The sequence below is a fragment of the Geotrypetes seraphini genome, chromosome 2 (genome assembly GCF_902459505.1).
Source record: "Geotrypetes seraphini chromosome 2, aGeoSer1.1, whole genome shotgun sequence".
NCBI classification, from domain to species: domain Eukaryota; kingdom Metazoa; phylum Chordata; class Amphibia; order Gymnophiona; family Dermophiidae; genus Geotrypetes; species Geotrypetes seraphini.
In genome coordinates, this window is record NC_047085.1 from 143,248,506 (window position 1) to 143,269,630 (window position 21,125).

At 44.4% G+C, this 21,125-nt stretch overlaps 1 protein-coding gene across 1 annotated transcript in view; it reads left to right on the top strand.

Annotated features, from left to right (window-relative positions):
* Window positions 1–21,125, top strand: part of ROCK1 (Rho associated coiled-coil containing protein kinase 1) — a 398,571-nt gene that overhangs the window by 356,994 nt on the left and 20,452 nt on the right. Inside the window, exons 30-31 of the mRNA XM_033933927.1 lie at window positions 1,894–1,972; window positions 11,748–12,009. Of these exons, the coding sequence (XP_033789818.1) occupies window positions 1,894–1,972; window positions 11,748–12,009 (341 nt within the window). The remainder of the gene's footprint in view (window positions 1–1,893; window positions 1,973–11,747; window positions 12,010–21,125) is intronic.

The window sequence follows — 21,125 nt, forward strand, 5'->3', positions numbered from 1 at the left end:
TTCTGCCAAAGGTAGTTTCTCCTTTTCTTGTCAATCAGGCAGTGGTCTTCCCGGTGTTGGGTAGCCGGGAGGGCTCTTCCAAGCAGAGACAGCTGTGTAAGTTGGATGTTAGTCGGGTCCTTCGCTCTTATGTGTAGAGGATCCAGGAGATCAAGAAATAAAACCATCTCTTTGTCCTTCTAGCGGTTCCTCGTAAGGGGGATGGCGTTTCTAGGGCTACTGTTGCATGCTGGATCAAAGAAACTATTGCTTTCTCTTATCTTCTGAAGAAGAAGCCTATTCCGGAATTTCTCAAGGCTCATTTCACTAGGGGGTCAGGCAGCTTCTTGGGCTGAGTCTTCTCTAGTGCCTCCAGTGGATATTTGAAGGCTGCAGTCTGGTCTTCTCTGCATTCCTTTGTCAGACACTACCATGTAGATATTCAAGCGTGTCAGGACGCGGTATGTGGTGAACGTGTTCTGGTGTCGGTCCTTCAGGGGTCCCACCCTTGATGGGTACTGCTTTGGTACGTCCCATTCATAAGGAATGATATCGGTTTATCAAGCGATACAGAAGGATAAATTAGGTTCTTACCTGCTAATTTCCTTTCTGATAGCTTATAGACCGAGTTTTTGCTCGTGTGCAGCTCTTGAATTTTTCTGAGGTTCTAGTACTTTTCTAGGGCCGAGGAGAAGTAAGAACAGCAGCAAAGCTCAGCTGGCTTAGCTGGTGAGCTTTAGGGATGTTTTCTATACCAGATTTATGTTCTATACATGTTCCAACAGTGTTTTATAAGTACAGTGGTACCTTGGATTACAAGCATAATCCATTCCAGGAGCATGCTCGTAATCCAAAATGCTTGTTTATCAAAGCGAGTTTCCCCATAGGAAATAATGGAAATTCGCTTTGATGCGTTCCCCCCCTTCCCATGATAACCGGCATTGCTCCCCCCGCCCGCTACAATCCGGTACCTCCCCAACGCGATTGGGCACCCCCCGCCACGATTCGGCACCCCCCCTGATGTGATTGGGCAACTACCCCCGCCGCTTCTTACCCTCATCTGGGCACCGGCATGTCCTGTGCTTGGTGCCGGTGCCCGAAGATCGGCCTCCTTTGCGCATGCTCAAGTCCTGCGAGTTCACATTCTGAACGTGAACTCGCAGGCCTTGAGCATGCTCAGATGCTCAAGGCCGATCTTTGGGCACCAGCACCAAGCACAGGACATGCCGGTGCCCAGATAAGGGTAAGAAGCAGGGGCGAGGGGGTGCCCAATCGCGGCGGGGGGGGTGCCCGATCGCGGCAGGGGGAGGATACCGGATTGCGGTGGGGGGGTTGTAAATCGAGCCATGCTCAGTTTCCGAGGCACCGATTTTGCAAATGTTTTGCTCGTCTTGCAAAACACTCGCAAACCGGTGCACTCGTAAACCGAGGTACCACTGTATTTTGTTCGGAGTGTGTTATACTGTTTTCTGTTAAGAATTTTTCCTAGGTTCTGCTTGGCTATTTGGCAGACTGGATTAGTATAGGGGATGCTCTACTGATATACAAGTTTAATCTCCACCTGCTGGTAGCAGTGAGGTATATAACCCATCCGTAAGGAACTATACCAGTCTACAAGCTAACAGAAAGGAAATTAGCAGGTAAGAACTAATTTATCCTTTTCTGTGAGCCCCAGGATGCATAAGATACCTCAAAATTTATTAAAGTACTCTTGAAAAGTTAAGAACCACTGTCTGTGACTTGTATAAAAATATATCTGATGAATGTTCATTGAGAATAGCCTGAAAAGCAGACTTAGTTGCTGTCCATGAAGACTTGATGCTTTGTATTTTTTCTTTTGAAAAGAGTTGAAGATGCAGCTAATAAAAATAAAATTAATTATGCTCCTTTTACCCTGTCTTTTCAAAATTATAGTAAACTTTTCCATGTCAGACCTGTAACCCAAGGAGATGTATACAGAGCTGAAACTGAAGAAATTCCTAGAATATTCCAGGTAAGAAAAACCTAAACATAGTTGTAATTATGTAAAATAAGTGTGTTTGTGTATCTATCTATCTATCTGTAATGTATTTTTCACTCCATTAGACACTTCCCCCCCAAAAAAAAAGTGGGTGGAAATGTCTGCGTCTTATGTAGTGAATATAACAATTTTTTACCCCCCCCCCACCTTGTCTTACCTTTTTGAATCCCTTAAATCCTGGTGGTCCAGCAATGTATCGGCAAGAGCAAGCTTTCCGTGCTCCTGCCCCTTCCTCGCTGGACGGCTGCCTCATTTTCTCGGGGAGCGAGCTTTTCACCTTCAGCCTAGGCCCACACCACTCCCTGAAAAGCAGCCATTCAGAGAGCGGCGCGGGGCCAGGCTGGAGCACGAAAAGCTCGTTCCCTTGTGCGCCGCTGACCCCCAAGATAATGATGCAGCCGTCCAGCGAGGGAGGGGCAGGAACGCAGAAAGCTCGCTCCTGCCGATACACCACTGCACCACCAGGATTTAAGGGGATTTAAAAGGTACTGGGGGAGGGATTTCAAAAAGTACAGGGAGGAGCCTACCACTAGACCACCAAAGGGGGTACAGGGCTTGGTGGTGGGACAGAGTACAGAGCCTGGCAAGGAGTGTGGGGTTGGGTACAGAGCCTGGCAAGGAATGAGGGGAGGCTTAAACCTAGGTGTGTCTTATGATCAGGTGCGTCTTATAATGCGAAAAATACGGTGTGTGTATGTATGTATATATGTATGTGTATATATATATACATATATACAGTGGTACCTTGGATTACGAGCATAATCCGTTCCAGGAGCATGCTCATAATCCAAAATGCTCGTACATCAAAGCAAGTTTCCCCATAGGAAGTAAGGGAAACTTGCTTTGATATGTTCCCCCCCCACGAGGCCAGCAGCGCTACTCCCCCCCAACGAGAACCGGCATTGATCCCCCCGAAGGCCCCCCCCCCGCGAACCGGCACCCTCCCCCCCGCGATCCGGCACTCCCCCGCCGCCATTGGGCACACCCCACCCCCCCCCCCCCCGCCGCCATCGGGCCCCCCCCCCCCCGTCGCGACCTGAAGTCCCCCCAACCCACCCGAACCCTCTTCTTACTTTTCTGTAGCCTCCGCAGTGGTACCGGCATCAGCACGTCCTGTGCATGCCGGTGCCTGAAGATGTGCTTCCTGTGCTGGGCCTGAGGGTTCATGTTCGACGTGAGAGTTCACGTTCGACGTGAACTCTCAGGCCCAGCACAGGAAGCACATCTTCAGGCACCGGCACCAGGCACAGGACATGCTGGTGCCAGTGCCGCTGCGGAGGCTACAGAAAAGTAAGAAGAGGGTTCGGGTGGGTTGGGGGGACCTCAGGTTGCGTTGGGGAGGGGTGCTGGATCGCGGGAGGGAGGGTGCGGTTCGCAGGGGGGGCGCTCGCAAATCGAAGCGCGCTCGGTTTCTGAGGCGCCGATTTTGCGAATGTTTTGCTCGTCTTGCAAAACACTCGCAAACCGGTGCACTCGTAAACCGAGGTACCACTGTACACACACAAACACACACACATATACAGTCGAACCTTGGTTTGTAAGCATAATTCATTCCAGAAGTGTACTCGTATATCAAAGCGAGTTTCCCCATAGGAAGTAATGAAAACTTGGATGATTCGTTCCACATCCCCAAAACAGGCCTATGTCTTTTTGTGGTCCAACACTTATCCCATTCCCTGTTTCAGCATTTCTCCCTCTACTCCCCTCTCTTTCCATCACCACAGACCATTTTTCCCTTTTCTTATTCCCCATCCATCATGTTATACTGATCTTCCAAAAAGGTTCAAGGGGAGATCCGGGAAACTACAGACCAGTGAGTCTGACCTCGGTACTGGGAAAGAGGGTAGAGGCGCTGATAAGACCGCATCATTGATCACCTTGACGGACACAATCTGATGAGGACCAGTCAGCACGGCTTCAGCAAAGGACGATCTTGCTTGACGAACTTGTTGCACTTCTTCGAGGAAGTAAACATGCAGAAAGACAGGGGGGTGACCCGGTCAACATTGTATATCTAGATTTTCAGAAGGCGTTTGACAAGGTTCCGCATGAACAACTACTTTGGAGAATTGAGAGCCATGGAATAGAGGGTGAAATACTCACGTGGATTAAAAACTGGCTAGCGATTAGGAAACAGAGAGTGGGGGTAAATGGACAGTACTCAGACTGGAAGTACGTCACCAGTGGGGTGCCGCAGGGCTCGGTGCTTGGACCCGTGCTCTTCAACATATTCATAAACGATCTGGAAAGGGGTACGACGAGTGAGGTGATTAAATTTGCAGACGATACAAAGTTATTCAGAGTAGTGAAGACACCGGGGGACTGTGAAGATCTGCAACGCGACATAACCATGCTAGAGAAATGGGTAGCGACATGGCAAATGAGGTTCAACGTGGATAAGTGTAAGGTAATGCATGTCGGTATCAAAAATCCCATACATGAATACAAGATGTCCGGGGCGGTACTTGGAGAGACCCCCCAGGAAAGAGACTTGGGAGTACTGAAGCCATCTGCGCAATGCGTGGCAAAAAGGGCAAACAGAATGCTAGGAATGATTATGAAGGGGATCGCGAACAGATTGGAGAAGGTTATCATACCGCTGTACCGGGCTATAGTACGCCCTCACCTGAAATGCGTCCAGCACTGGTCACCGTACATGAAGAAGGACACAGTACTACTCGAAAGGGTCCAGAGAAGAGCGACTAAATTGGTTAAGGGGTTGGAGGAGTTGCCATACAGTGAGAGATTAGAGAAGCTGGGCCTATTCTCCCTTGAAAAGAGGAGACTGAGAGGGGACATGATCGAAATATTCAAGATAATGACTTAGTTGATAGAGACAGGTTGTTCACCCTCTCCAAGGTAGAGAGAACAAGAGGACACTTTCTAAAATTAAAAGGGGATTGATTCTGTACAAACGTAAGGAAGTTCTTCTTCATCCAGAGAGTGGTATAGAACTGGAATGCTCTGCCTGAGTCTGTTATAAGGGAAAACACCCTCCAGGTATTCAAGACAAGGTTGGACAAGTTCCTGCTGAAACAGAACGAACGCAGGTATGGTTGGTCTCGGTTAGGGCACTGGTCTTTGACCTGGGCCTCCGCATGAGCGGACTGCTGGGCGCGATGGACCACTGGTCTGACCCAGCAGCAGCAATTCTTATGTTCTTTCTCTCTTTGCGTTTCCCCATCCCTCCTTTTTCTTTCTCACCTCCATGAGGGGTGCCGAAGGTAGCTGCCGTTGTCTCCCTGGCACGTATAGTGGAGCAAGTCGAGCAGGAAATTGTCCAAGAACTGGGTGAAGCCGATGAGCGCCGACAGCTAGATGAGCAGGAGCAGGCGCTGCTGCCAGGTCCCGCGGAGTCCCCTCTGCATGGGCAGCATGTGGCCGTCGTAGTCGATCAGAGGCGGGGTTCAGGGGCAGCAGGGCGGCAGGCAGCACCGAGTCGTTCTCCTCTGGCGGCACATCTGGCACTTGCGGTCCGTGGCCATACCGAGCCGGGTCTGCTGTGGCTTCACCCCCTCCCCTCTTGCTATGGCTTCTTAATTGGCGGCAGACAGCATGGAGGAGGATGCACTCTCAGAGAACGACACTGCAGAGCAAAAGCCGCAGCATGAGCATAGTCAGGTGCGTGTCCTCGGCTAGGAAAAGTTCACGTTTGATGAGTTTGGCTGCTTATATGAGTTTCTTGAGAGAGAGTAGAGAAGCTTTTGGGATTATCCGGCTTTGACTGGGCTTTTTCTCTCTCTATCCTCTGCATGTGCAAGCTTCTCGGAAGCAGAAGGAGACCCGCAGAGCCGGCCCTCAGATCCACACCTCCCTCTCCGGCAGGCCAGATAGCTCGTTGATCGAGACCAGATAGCTCGTTGATAGCTTGTTGATACTCAGTTTGCGAGTTAGTTTACTTGAGTGTTTTGCTCGTCTTGCAAAATATTCGCAAAACTTGTTACTCGCAAACCAAGGTTTGACTGTATGTGTGTGTATATATATATATAATGTGTTTGTGTGTGTGTATAGTTGTATTCAGAACCATTGGGTTATCCATCTGTGCTTGCGAGCATACTGAAGAAGATTTCAATTACAGCTTTTCAACTCCTCCTCCTCCATAGTCTCTGCTGTATCCTTCAGCTCTTCCTTTTGCAAGTGAGCACAAAGATGTTTCTCTGATCTGCTGTGTTATTTCTTTATTGCTTTGCTTTGTTTTGTTTTGGGGGTTTTTACTTTGCTTTTTTTGGCTTGTTGCATACTTTTTCGTGGTGTTGGAGATCCCAGTTTGAAGGTACTTCTCTGCCTGCTTGAAGAGGAGCAAATAGTTTATTCTGCAGCTGGCAGGTGCATCCTTGGTGGACCTGTACAGCCAGCCTGCTGAAGATTTATGGAACTCAGGGTTCCGGGCCCTCCATTCTTTGGCTTTGTCGGGAGCTAGAGCACAGCTTGTTAGGCATCAATAGTGTTCCTTTGGGGCTTTCAGGGTGCTGGCTTCAACTTCACTTCCCCTCTTTTTTCTTCTATGTCGGGTCACGGTTCAGGAGGGTAGAGGATAGGGTCCAACTGGCAGCCCAAAGATCTTGGTGTGGCAGCTAACCAGCAGCTTGAGGCAGAAACCCTCCAGATCCAGCTACACCTACACCTTAAGGGAGCTAAAGCAGGCTGCAGCACCATTTCCCCAGCACATGGTCTGTGAGTACAGGCTGTGACAGTTTATGGGGAAAATTGGGAAGGAGGGTGTCTTGAAAAGTGTTTTTTGGCTGTTAATGCAGTTAGGTCTTTAATCTCCCTCCTCTAAAATCCTATGTTTTGGTCAGCCCTGAGGTGTTTTGAATCTTTTTCTTGGTGCCAAAATGCTACTACAACGACCATCTTGGGTTTTCCTATTTTTTTCCCCCTAAGTTATCCAACTTATCCAAAACACCTTATTTTGCCTCAATACTGATAGGGATGGAGTTCTCAGACCCTAATACCCCTATATCATGCCTTATTTGTGCTGGATGGCTGAATGAAGAACGGCCTTGTGCCACATGCTGCACTGTGCAGGATAGAGGGGTGGGAGCTTCAGGCTTAGCCCCTGGAAAACAGCAAATGTTCTAGTAGGGAGAAAAGAAACACCTCCTTGGGACCTGGGTAAGCAGTAGAGAATGACACGGTGGCGGTTTACCCGCGGCCACCGCATTTTAGCCGCGGGTCACCCGCCGAAAACGGGGAAGAAAACTAGCAGTCGCTGCGGCGACGGGGACAAGGCCATTCACCGCCCGCGGGACGGTGAATGGTCTTGTCCCCGCAGTGAGGCATGAAGGATCGCGTGGTCCCCGCAGCTCACACCCGCCTGCCCAATCGATTCTAGTGTTTAGCCAGCTCTCTCCCTTCTCCTCACCTTAGTTTGTAGATTTTCTTTTTCGGCGACCCGCATGCTATCAGAGAGCCGCGCACGCGCGGCTGCTCAGTGTTCAATCTTCTGCTCTGACGCAACCGGAAACAGGAAGTTGCAGCAGAGCAGAAGATTGAACACTGAGCAGCCGCGCGTGCGCGGCTCTCTGATAGCGTGCGGGTCGCCGAAAAAGAAAATCTACAAACTAAGGTGAGGAGAAGGGAGAGAGCTGGCTAAACACTAGAATCGATTGGGCAGGCGGGTGTGAGCTGCGGGGACCGTGCGATCGCTAGTGTTCCCGGCTCAAATTGGAAGGAGGGAGTGAAAGGGAAAATGATTCTGGGCCAAGGGGATGAAGTCGGAAAGAAAAACCCACAGCAGGAAAGAAAGGGAAGGACTGGCAGGTGAGCCAGATGCTAGAAGTAGGGGGGGGGAAGAAAGAGGGAAAAAAGCTAGATGGGGTTGAAAAGAAGAGACACACTGGTATGGAAGAGGAAGATAGGGGAAATCTGGACACAGGAAGGTAACAGAAAGAGGGGAAATTATGTGCATGGGGCATAGGGACAGAGACATAAAGGGGACATGCCATGGGGATGGTATATGGACACAGGAGGGGCAATGACAGATACATAGGGGAGATTTTAGAAATGGAGAAAATAGGAGCACAGAAGCGAGATGGTTTGTGGGGATGGGACAGGGACCGAGCTTGCAGGCTCCAGTGGCTTGCACAAATTACATTGTAACGTGCCATGAAAATAAGAGGGAGGAAGGTAGATAGATAAGCCACGTGAGAGGAGCTGAAGGGTAGTAGAAAGGAACAGATGGTAAAGGAGGGAGGGAAGGGTGGTGGTGGAAAAGAATAGGACAGACATTGAAGGAGGGTGGAGAGGAACAGACCCCGAAGGGAAATGTGGAAGACAGAGTGGGAAGAAGACAGATGCCAGACTATGCGGGAGCGGAGGGAAGAAGATGGGTGCTAGACCAATTGGGGGGGGGGGAGTGGGAAGAAGACAGATGCCAGACTATGCGGGAGCGGAGGGAAGAAGATGGGTGCTAGACCAATTGGGGGGGGGGGGTTAAGGGAGAGGCACAGTAACAGCAAATGGAAGACGCAGAGAGAAGACACACAGTGGATGGAAGGAATTCAATGAGAAGATGTGGAAAGCAGAAACCAGACAACAAAGGTAGAAAAAAAAATTATATTTATTTATTTATTTTTTGCTTTAGGATAAAATAGTATATTAGTTGTGTTGATAAAAATTTATAAACAAAGCCCTGCCAGCTGAACATCTCTTTCTCTAGTTCAGCAGCAGGAACTTTGATTTATAAGAAAGGAATAAGCTAAATATTACAGTACTAAGGCTTATATGGATGCAGCGGGGACAGTGACGGGGCGGTGAATGGGATGGCAGTGGCGGTGACGGGGCGGTGAAAGGGATGGCGGTGACGGTGACGGGGCGGTGAAGGGAACGGCGGTGACGGGGCGGTGCAGAGGATGGTGGGGCGGTGACGGGGACAGATTTTTTCCCCGTGTCATTCTCTAGTAAGCAGTCCAGCACACCATAAGGCTATAGATGCTTCACATCCCAAGAAAATGTGATTCCTCCCTTCTAAGGTGGAAGGAAAGTTGCTCTCTCTCAGGCTTTTACCCCAGAGTTCATTAATCTCCTCTGGCAGGCTTATGCACAATACCAAACTCCACTGGTCAGTCTGCTGGCGAATGGCCCAGTGCCGCAGGCCCTTCTGGATAGTCAGAGCATTTCTTCCCTGAGACTGTGATGGTCCATTAGAGAGGGACACAGGGGACAAGGGGGTCAGATTTAAGCCCCTTATTGTCCCATATTGAGATTTTCCTGGGGGAAAAATTAGCCTTTCATATGGAGACCAGGAGGTGATATCGTCCGTAGACCAGGTGAGTATCCCTCCAATTGTCAATTCTAAGTCCTCTGCACTTCTGGAAATCATTAACGAGTCCCTTCAAGAACTAAAGATAGATCCTCTGCAAAACCTATCCTCCCAGTGTTCTCTTATGAGCAGTGTCTTGTCTCAACCCTTGTCTTTTCCTATGATTTCCAGGAGTGCAGATGATTTAAAAGAGTCAGCAATTGAAGGGATACATAGAAACATAGAAAATGACGGCAGAAAAGGGCCATAGCCCATCAAGTCTGCCCACTCCAACAACCCTCCCCCAATCTACACTCTATCAATCATCCCCAAGCTGCCCTCCTCTAAGCCACCCTCGTAGGGATCCGACGTGGGCATCCCATTTATTCTTAAAATCTTGTATGCTGCTGGCTACGATTACCTGCTCCGGGAGCTCATTCCAATGGTCCACCACTCTTTCAGTGAAGAAGTACTTCCTGGTATCCCCATGAAATTTCCCCCCCCCCCTGATTTTCAGCGGATGTCCCCTTGTGGACGAGGGTCCTTTTAGAAGGAAAACGTCGTCTTCCACCTCTATGAAGATCCTTGTCACAGAGCCCTGGGAGACCCCTGAAAGTGGCTAAAACCATGACTAAGCTGTATTCTGTGTTTCAGGAATTCCAACATTGTCATTCCAAAGGAAGATTCCCTGGTAGCCCAAGTGACCTAGCACACTTCCTTACCAAGTGAGGGAGGTATAGTTTTAAAAGATCCACTGGACTGCAGAGTGGATATGGTCCTCAGGAGGCAGGTTGAGGCTCTGGCTTTGGAGATTAAGGCTGCAACTGCGGCCTCCTTCATGGCATGCACCTGTCATTCCAGGCTACAAAATCAGAATATGACGGAGGCTGATCCTCTGCCACAGCTTGTGTTAGCTTGAGTAGACTACATAGCAGATACATTCTATGATATGATCAGAGTCGTGAGAAAAGTCTCAGCATATTCATTCCTCACTCGTCGTATGCTTTGGATCAGACAATGGGCAGGTGATTCAACCTCTAAAGTGCAATGCTGAGCAGGCTCCCACTCAGGGGACAGATGCTGTTTGGGATCTTATGGCCAGTGTGTGAGATTGCTGTGCAAGATCTTCACCAGACAACAGACCCCCAGCAGCCAGAGATCACAGCCGGGGGTTCTTTAATGGTCACGTCACTCTCGCAAGTACTCCACAGGAACATCTAATCAGAGAACCTTTCAAGGTTCCAGACAGAAATTTTCCAGGAGCCGAAGGAACCAAAGTTCTAGTTCCTGCTCCACAACGCCAGACAAAAAGCCACAATGGTGCCAGTTCTCAAGCTGTTTCTCTGAGGATCGGAGGTTGGCTCTCAGTCTTTTTGGAGGCCTGGAAACAGCAACCAACCTTTGGGTCCTGGAGATTATCAGAGTGGGTTACAAGATAGAGTTTGCATGCCATCTTTCCAGCTAGTTCTTAGATTCACTGGTGGACTGGCAAGAGGCGGTGGTATACATCTCAGAGTACTGATAGAATTGAAAAATGAACTTGCAGAGCTATTAGCAATTTGTAATTTATCTTTAAAATCTAGCATGACACTAGAAGATTGGAAGGTGGCCTAAGTAATGTCAGTGTTTGAAGGGGTGGAGCTGTTACACAGCTTACAGATTTGGGAAGGGAAACTTCTGGCTTTTACGAGATTTGCAGAGGCATTTTAAGGAACTGATTTTCTAAAGTTTCTTTGCTCACAGACACAAAATAGGAAAACAGTCTTAGTATATCAGTTTTTAAAAGAACCATTGCTGGTCTAGAAGGGGATTCCTTCCCCGCTCCTCCCCCTCCAAAAAAAAATCAATTTACTGTGGACAGTTCTGGTGGAACAGTGAAGGAGTTTTGAATGCTGGCTCCTACGTTTTTGGGCTGGCTCCTAGATTTAATTAAACATTTTTGTTGAAGCCTGACTTACATATAGTGATACCTCAGAATCCGAATGCCCCAGAACTCAAACAACTTGAAATTTGAACTATTTTTAAAATTAAATTATTCCCAGGAATCCGAACCCTGCTTTGGAATCTCAACATGCAGGAACAGCAAGCGTTGCTCAGCCCAAAGCTTCCCCTCTGAAGCAGCTTCCTGTTTCCGCCTGGGCGATTCGCATCAGAGGGAAGCTTAGGCTGAGCACCACTTGCCGTTGCCGATCTTTCTGCCATTGCCGGTGGGGGGCCCAATTTTGCTGCCTATGCCGATGGGGGGGCCTGATCTTGCTGACTCTGCCACAGCACATTGTTCCTTCACAGCCTTCAGGCCATCTATATTAGCCATGTGTCCAGTGGAAAATAAGAGCAAGAGGACCAAGGAACGGATTAATCCAGTTTCTATTATTTTCAATGGGAAAAATTGTCTTGGAACTCAAATGTTTTGGAACTTGAACGGGGTTCTGGAACGGATCAAGTTCGAATTCCGAGGTACCGCTGTAATATAATTTAAAGATGTTTTGTTTTATCATTTGACAGATTCTCTATGCTAATGAGGGTGAATGTAGGAAAGATGTGGAACTGGAACCTGTGCAACCATCTGAGAAGACTAATTTTCTAAATCACAAAGGCCATGAATTCATTCCTACACTGTACCATTTTCCAGCCAATTGTGAAGCATGTGCCAAACCCCTCTGGCATGTCTTTAAACCACCACCTGCTGTAGAATGTCGACAGTGTCATGTCAAGTGCCATAAAGATCATTTGGATAAAAAAGAGGACTTAATTACTCCATGCAAAGGTAAATTCACATACCTACTGCGTTCTTGTCATTTTTACAATAAATAAATTGACATTGCACTATGAAATGAACTTGAGAAAGGTAAACAGTTTATTTCTTGAAACTGATAAACTAGAATCCCCTTAGCAACATTACTTTTATTGGAGTATTTATTTTAATTCTGCTTAATCCTAAATGGATTACAACAAACATACATATTTTATATAAACAATTCTATAATAGTACAAATCATGTAATTCACTGGACATAACAATTACTATAGACTGTTATCTGCCAAAAAATCCTTTATGCAATAAAGGACAAATCTAAAATACAAAGTACTACTACTGGAAATATCCATTCTAATAAAATTCTTTATCAAATACATTTTCAACAACTGAAAGAGCATTCCATAACTGAGGACGAGCTACGGAAATAGCTGTAGACCATGTTTTCTTGTGACAGACCTTATTCACTGATTCAATAGCTAATCTCATTGCTATATCTGAGCTCAAGGATTGAGTTGGTATATATTTCTGTAAACTTTGAATCAGATACCAGGGAGCCTCACCATAAACCACTTGATGAATGATTGTCCAAACTTTATTCAGTTCTGCAAGAAACTGGCAACCAATGCAATTGTTTCAGAACAGGAGACATCTGTTCATACTATGATGCACCAACAATCATTCTCACTGCAGTGTTTTGAATTATTTGTAGTACTCGCACCCTAGTTTTAGCAATGCCCAACAACAACACATTACAAAAATCTAATTCAGATATCACCAAACTGCACTACTCTTTGAAAATCATATACTGACAATATTGGTTTAATTCTTGAAGGGGTTCTCAACTGGAAAAAAGCTCCCTTAATAACCCGCAGTATATGTTCTTGCATTGTAAGACTAGAATCTAAATAAACCCCCCAACAGTCTCATATATGACAGAATTGTCAGACACGTCTTTCAACTTCACCTCTTAACACCCCCCTGCCTAACAGAAGTTCCTCATCAAGAATTTGTACAAATATATGCATTTTTAATCAAAAATATATATTCAATATTTATTAATTACAAATACAGCCTTTCTATAAAGTTCCAATAATGATATAATTTGTACAAAGGAGACATCTCACAGAGTTCAAATTCATTTGACTCTCCATCCAGAGGTCTCAGTGTATTCAAAATTTAACCTTTTTATATAACATCATTCCCCAAACGTCACACTAGAGAATGACATGGGAACGAATTATTTTCTGTCTCCGCAAGTTTTGTCCCTGTCCCTGCCCCATTCCTGTAAGCTCTGCCTTAACCACACAAGCTTCCATATTTGACTTGCAGGAATACGGGGCAGGGACAGGAAAAGAACTTGCCGGGACAGGGAAAAATGTGTCTGTGTCATTCTCTACTTCACACAATTGGTCAAAACCACTTTCATTCCACATAAAGCATCCTATACAATTTATGATATATGATACATGGCAAAAAGCCAAGAAAAAAGTCTCAAACCATGCTTTTATAGACAGACTACATTTCCTCATACAGTATATCTGGAAATACAGGCAAAGAAAATCTTACAACCCAATACAACTACAAATTACAGAAAAAGGGGTAATATATGTTCTCACACTTAAAAATAAAAAGAATAAAACAGCTTCTCTGACACATGAGTTGAAACTTCACAGCACCGCTTTCTCTGACAAAGCTGGTTGTTTCACAGTATCCTGCATCTCCTAAATGTGGCGGGGGGGGGGGGAATACCAAGCATGCTACTGGAAAGATGCTCCTCTTTATTAGTGTATAAACTAAATACTACAGACTTAGGAAGAAAGAGTGCCTTCTTGCATACAAAATGTATATAATTTCTTAAGTTTGCTTATACCCACAAATTGCTTTCTGCATACTCCCCCAAAATAAAAAGGTTTGCTACGCCCTACTTATTTACACCATAGTGCCACATTACTCTTTAACTTGTAATAATGATTGATCCTTTCCAATAAACATAACTTGTTTTTTTGCAAATTTAAAACCAACTTATTTGCTTTCATCCAGTTTCCAATCTCTCACATGCAATCTGTCAATTTTCCAACCACATAACCAATATCGGTCTTTACCAGGAAAAAAAAAACCCTGAATGTCATCCGCATAAATGTGATAATAGACATCTAAATTTTCCCAAACCTACTCTAATGATGCCACATAAATATTAAAAAGGCTAACAAGACAGATCCCTGTGGCACCCCTTTATTTATTTATTTTTTATAAATTCTATATTCATTTTTAAACTTTCAACAAGTGAGTAGAAATACAATCCTATAAACTTTAATATCACTTATTAATCAAGCAAATATTGAATCATAAAATAATTCCTCTCTCCCTCCCTCCCTTCTCCCATATAAACATCCTAGTTTCATATACCTTAAAATTAAACCCACCCTCCTCCCACCCTATATTTCAATAATTAAAAGGGGAAGAAATAAATTATTAGTTATAATCAATCAATCAAATTATTAGTTATAATCAATCAATCAATAAATTAATTATAATCAATAAATTAGTTATAATCAATAATCAATCAATCAATAAATTATTAGTTATAATCAATCAATCAATGTTAATGGCTCCCAAACATCATTAAATTTTTTATAATGTCCCTGCTGAATAGCTAATATTCTTTCCATTTTAAAGATATGGCACAATGAATTCCACCAGAAATTATAACTTAATCTATCATAATTTTTCCAATTTTTCGTAATTTGTTGAATGGCAACTCCTGTCATTATGAGTAAAAGTTTATTGTTTTTAGAGGATGTTTGGCGCTTTGTTCTCATTGATGTACCAAATAATATTGTATGATATGAAAGTGCTACCGGGTTCTCAAGTAAATTATTAATTTGACTCCAAATATCTTTCCAAAAATTATGTATTAGAGGACAAAAAAACAATAAATGATCCATTGTACCAGCTTCAAGATGACAATGCCAACATCTATTAGACTTAGAACGATCTAACTTTTGTAAACGCACCGGGGTCCAGAATGCTCTATGTAACAGAAAATACCAAGTTTGTCTTATAGATGCCTGACACTGTACATCTCATCCTCCAAGACCAAATTTGTGGCCATTGAGACGCAGTAATTTGATTTTTAATCTCAATGCTCCAAATATCCCTAAGGCCATTTTTTGGTTTTTTATTCATAAAATCCAGATATCAATTTATACCACTGTGCAACCTGGTGACCCAGAAAGTCTACCTGAAAACATAAGAAAAGCAAACTGTACATATCATTAAGATTTTTCCATTCAGGGAACCCTGCCTGAATGGCTTGCTTCAATTGCAACCATTTATAATTTTGTGATTTATTAAGATCATATTTACATTGCAATTGTGAAAAATCAAGCAACCTACCATTAGAGATAATATCATCTAAAGTACGTATGCCTGCCTTCATCCAATATTTCCAAATGACCTTATAATTGCCAATTTTAATCTTGGAGTTTAGCCATATAGTCTGATATGTTGATTTAAAATTTGAAATAGGTTTTAAATCATTAACATATCTTAATGTTTTCCATGTATCCATTAATATTCTGTGATCTTTATATAATCTAGGCATTTTGATACTGATAACATGACTTACTCTCAAAGGAAACATGAGTTGCCATTCCAACGTCAACCAATCTGGAAACTCTTTCATGAGCTCAGGGAGGATCCAGTACATACCTTGATGCATAATATAGGTTTGATGGTACCTATAAAAGTTGGGAAAATTTACCCCACCCTCCACAATTGGCTTTTGTAAAGATATAGCGATTCTTGCAGTTTTCCCAAGCCAAATAAATTTTGTTAGAATACTATTTAATTTCTTATCAAAAGACCCCTGAAAATAAATTGGCAACATATTCATTTGATAACAAACTACAGGCAAAATCATCATTTTAACAGTCTGAACTCTCCCCCACCAGGATAGATGCATTGGGTTCCGTTGCTCACACATCTCAGTAACCTTGGTCATAGAAACATAGAAACATAAAAATAGACGGCAGATAAGGGCCACGGCCCATCTAGTCTGTCCACCCCAATGACCCTCCCCTACCTTTCTTTGTGAATAGATCCCACGTGTCTATCCCATTTGGCCTTAAAATCAGGCACGCTGCTGGCCTCAATAACCTGAAGTGGAAGACTATTCCAGCGATCAACCACCCTTTCAGTGAAAAAGAATTTCCTGGTGTCCCCGTGCAGTTTCCCGCCCCTGATTTTCCACGGATGCCCCCTTGTTGCCGCGGGACCCTTGAAAAAGAAGATATCTTCTTCCACCTCGATGCGGCCCGTGAGTTACTTGAATGTCTCGATCATGTCACCCCTCTCTCTGCGTTCCTCGAGTGAGTACAGCTGCAACTTATCCAGCCGTTCTTCGTACGGGAGATCTTTGAGTCCCGAGACCATCCGGGTGGCCATTCTCTGGACCAACTCCAGTCTCAGCACATCCTTACGGTAATGCGGCCTCCAGAATTGCACACAGTATTCCAGGTGGGGCCTCACCATGGATCTATACAATGGCATAATGACTTCAGGCTTACGGCTGATGAAACTCATCAACCTATGCAACCTATGATTTGCCTTGCCTTGGATGAAGCTTGCTCCACTTGATTGGCAGTCTTCATGTTCTCACTGACAATCACCCCTAAGTCTCGTTCTGCTTCAGTTCTTGTTAGGATCTCGCCATTAAGGGTGTAAGTCTTGCATGGATTTTGGCTGCCCAGGTGCATGACTTTGCATTTTTTGGCATTGAAGCTGAGTTGCCAGGACCTAGACCAGCGCTCCAGTAGGAGTAGATCGTACATCATGTTGTCGAACATTGAATTTATGTCTGTTGTGCTTTTGCCCACTACATTGCTTAGTTTGGCGTCATCGGCGATTAATGTTATTTTACCTCACAGCCCTTCTGCCAAGTCTTTTATAAAGATGTTGAATAGGATCGGGCCCAGGACCGAGCCCTGTGGCACTCTACTGATTACCTCCGTCATTTCAGAGGGGGTGCCGTTCACCACTACCCTCTGAAGCCTACCTCCAAGCCAGTTCCCAACCCATTTCGTCAACGTGTAGCCCAATCCTATAGAATTCATCTTGCTCAGCAACCTGCGGTATGGTACGCTGTCGAATGCTTTACTGAAGTCCAAGTATACGATGTCCAGGGACTCCCCAACATCCAGCTTCCTCGTCACCCAGTCAAAGAAGCTGATCAGGTTGGATTGGCAGGATCTCCCCTTAGTAAATCCATGTTGACGGGGATCCCATAGATTCTCCTCGTTCAGGATCGTATCCAATTGGCGTTTGATTAGAGTTTCCATTAGTTTGCACACTATTGATGTGAGACTCACCGGTCTGTAGTTTGCTGTCTCCATCTTGGAGCCTTTCTTGTGGAGTGGAATGAGGTTATCCGTCTTCCAGTCCAACGGGACGTTACCCGTACTAAGGGAGAGATTGAAGAGCGCGGATAGCGGTTCCGCCAAGACATCACACAACTCCCTGAGCACCCTGGGGTGTAGGTTGTCAGGCCCCATTGCCTTGTTAACCTTAAGCTTTGACAGCTCGCAGTAGACACCGCTGGGTGTAAACTCGAAATTACTAAACGGGTCATCTGCGTCAACCCTTGTCTGTAGCTGAGGGCCGAGTCCTGGCGCCTCGCGGGTGAAGACCGAACAGAAGTATTCATTTAACAGTTGGGCTTTTTCCGAGTCCACTTCTACATAGTCTCCGTCTGGTTTCCTAAGACGTACTATCTCGCCTGAGTTCTTATTTCTGTGACTGATATACCTGAAAAAGGATTTATCTCCTTTTTGGATGATCTTCGCTAGAGACTCCTCCATGCGGAATTTGGCCTCCCTAACTGGTGTTTTGACGGCTTTTGACTTGGCCAGATAGACTTCCCTAGAGTCCTGTTTCCCTTATTGTTTGTAAGAGATGAATGCTTTTTTCTTCTCCTTGATGAGGTCCAAAATCTCCGCAGAGAACCACTGTGGCTTATTGTTCCTTCGCCGTTTACTTACTGATTTAACATAGCGGTTTGTTGCTTCTTGTATGGTGGCTTTCAAAGTCGACCACATTTCTTCCACGTTATCGGCTTCTGCTTGGCTTTGTAGCGCCTGGTGAACGAAGTCTCCCATTTCTTTGAAGTTTGTGTCCTTGAATTTGAGGACCTTGGTCAATGTGGTAGATTTAGTGAAACCTTTCCTGAGATTGAACCATACCATGTTGTGGTCAATAAAAAAATTTCGTTTATTGACATCAGAGAAGACAACTTCCATTTTTTACCACAAATTTACGATCACTCAATATTGAGCAAAACCATTTCAACACCACACCTCCCACACCTCAGTTTGAAGCTTATCTAATAAGATGTCTACAATATATTTACATTGGTGTGATAATACAGGCCTCCTTCACAGATAGAAGAAGTAGATAGAGATTTAATAGTAGACATTCGGAAATATCTAAAAAAGGGGAAGTCTTACTAATAAGTGATTTTAACATGCTGGATGTTGATTGGGATATTCCTATTGCGGGATCTTCTAGAAGTAGGGAGATCTGGGATTCTCTACAAGGAGAACTGTTCCAGCAGTTGGTAATGGAACCCATGCGGGATTGAGTCATACTGGACTTAGTGCTTACAAAGGGGGAAAGTGTTTCTGATATTACAGTGGGTGATTATCTGGCATCAAGTGATCACTGCATAGTGCGGTTTAATATTAAGATGGGTCTAGAGAGGGCTGATTCAAAAGCAAAGGTTCTAGACTTTAAAAGAAACTAACTTTGTTCAGATGGGGGTTTACTTCAAGGAATTATTGTCTGGATGGGAACGTCTGGAAAGAATGGAAATGTGGTGGGTAAAACTGAAAGGAGCGATTGTAAGGGCAACAAATGTTTTTGTGAGGCAAGTAAGTAAAAGTAAGAAGAAAAGAAGGCCACTTTGGTTCTCAAAAGTAGTAGCTGAGAAGGCAAGGAATAAGAGGTTAGCTTTCATAAACTGAAAAAGATCGCAGAAAGAGGAAGACAGGCAAAAATATCTGGAAAAGTTAAGAGAGGCTGGTCATGTAGTCAAGAAAACAAAGATGCAAATGGAAGAAAAAATAGCTGACACGGTAAAACGGGGAGACAAGACATTTTTTAGATATATTAGTGATAGGAAGAAGTGTAAAAGTGGCATTGTGAAACTCAAAAGGTGAAGGGGAGGAATATGTAGAAGCTGATAAAGAAAAGGCTGAATTGCTTAGCAAATATTTCTGTTCTGTGTTCACGGCTGAAGCGCCAGGAGCAGGACCGCAGAAGACAAATGTGAATAGGGATGGAAGAGTAATAGATCCTGATTGGTTTTCAGAGTGTTGTGTTTGTGAGGAGCTAGCTAAAATAAAGGTAACCAAAGCAATGGGGCCGGATGGTGTACATCCGAGGGTGCTGAAGGAACTTAGGGAGTTTCTGGTAGCTCTGCTGTCTGACCTTTTCAACGAGTCTCTAGAGTCGGAGTGATACCGGAGGACTAGAGAAAGGCAGATATGGTCCCTCTCTACAAAAGTAGAAGTAAGGAAGAAGTAGAGAATTACAGGCCAGTAATTCTGACTTTTGTGGTAAGCAAATTAATGGAAACGCTTTTAAAACAAAGAATGGTGAAGTTTTTGGAATCCTGTGGATTACAGGACCGGAGGCAACATGGATTCACTAGAGGTAGGTCTTGTCAGACAAATCTGATCAATTTCTTTGACTGGGTGACCGGAGAATTGTATAGAGGATGTACGCTAGATGTTGTGTATTTAGATTTTAGCAAAGCCTTTGACAGTGTTCCACACAGACGTCTAAGAAATAAACAGTGCCCTCAGGATGGGTCCCAAAGTGACGGACTGGGTCAAGAACTGGTTGAGTGGAAGGCAACAGAGGGTAGTGATCAATTGATATCACTCTGAAGCAAGGGATGTTACCAGTGGTTCTGTTTTTGGGCCTGTTCTTTTTAACATTTTTATAAACTATATTGCTGAAGGGTTGTCAGATAAGATTTGCCTCTTTGCGGATGATACCAAAATCTGCAATAGAGTAGACACGCCGGATGGTGTGACTAACATGAAGAAAGATTACGCGAAGCTTGAAAACTGGTCTAAAATTTGACAGCTAAAATTTAATGCTAAGAAATTCAAGGTCATGCATTTGGCCTGCAAAAACCCAAGGGAACAGTACAGTTTAGGGGGTGAAGAACTTATGTGCACGACAGAAGAGTGGGACTTGGGTGTGATCGTATGTGATGATCTTAAGATGGCCAAACAGGTTGAACAAGTGACGGCAACAGCTAGAAGGATGCTAGGTTGCACAGGGAGAGATATAGCCAGTAGGAAAAAGGAGGCATAAGACTTTGACGAGACCTCATTTAGAATATTGTGTACAATTCTGGAGAGCGCACCTTCAGAAAGATATAAAAAGGATGGAGTGAGTCCAGAGGAAGGGTACTGAAAATGAATGCTAACCTGAGGTTGGTGGAGATTGGTGAAATGACTTTCTGTTGTGCAAGAGTTAAAATATGGAACTCCCTTGTGGGCAAAACATGAAATTGTCATGAAAAGGGCCTTTTTAGAAAATTACTAAAGACACAATTATTTGTAGACAGACACCTTTTTCTAGTCAGTAATTTTCTATGGTTTAGCTAAAGAATTATTCATGATCATTTTATTTAAGCTTTTGCTGCTATTTTGCAGATATGTTTTTAGGATTGTTTGTTTTATTATGTTCTTTTATAATTTATGTATGTAGTTCATGTAAACCGTTTAGTTTTAAATGGTATAGATATTTTTAAAATAAATAAATAAAAATGGTTAAGGCATTTGGGGACAGACTTAAAGATCTCAATCTGTATACTTTGGAGGAAAGGCGGGAGAAGGGAGATATGATAGAGACGTTTAAATACTTACGTAATGTAAATGTGCATGAATTGATTCTCTTTCATTTGAAAGGAAACTCTGCAATGAAAGGGCATTGGATGAAGTTAAGAGGTGATAGGCTCCGGAGTAATCTAAGGAAATACTTTTTTACAGAAAGGGTGGTAGATGCGTGAAACAGTCTTCCAGAAGAGGTGGTGGAGACAGAGACTGTGTCTGG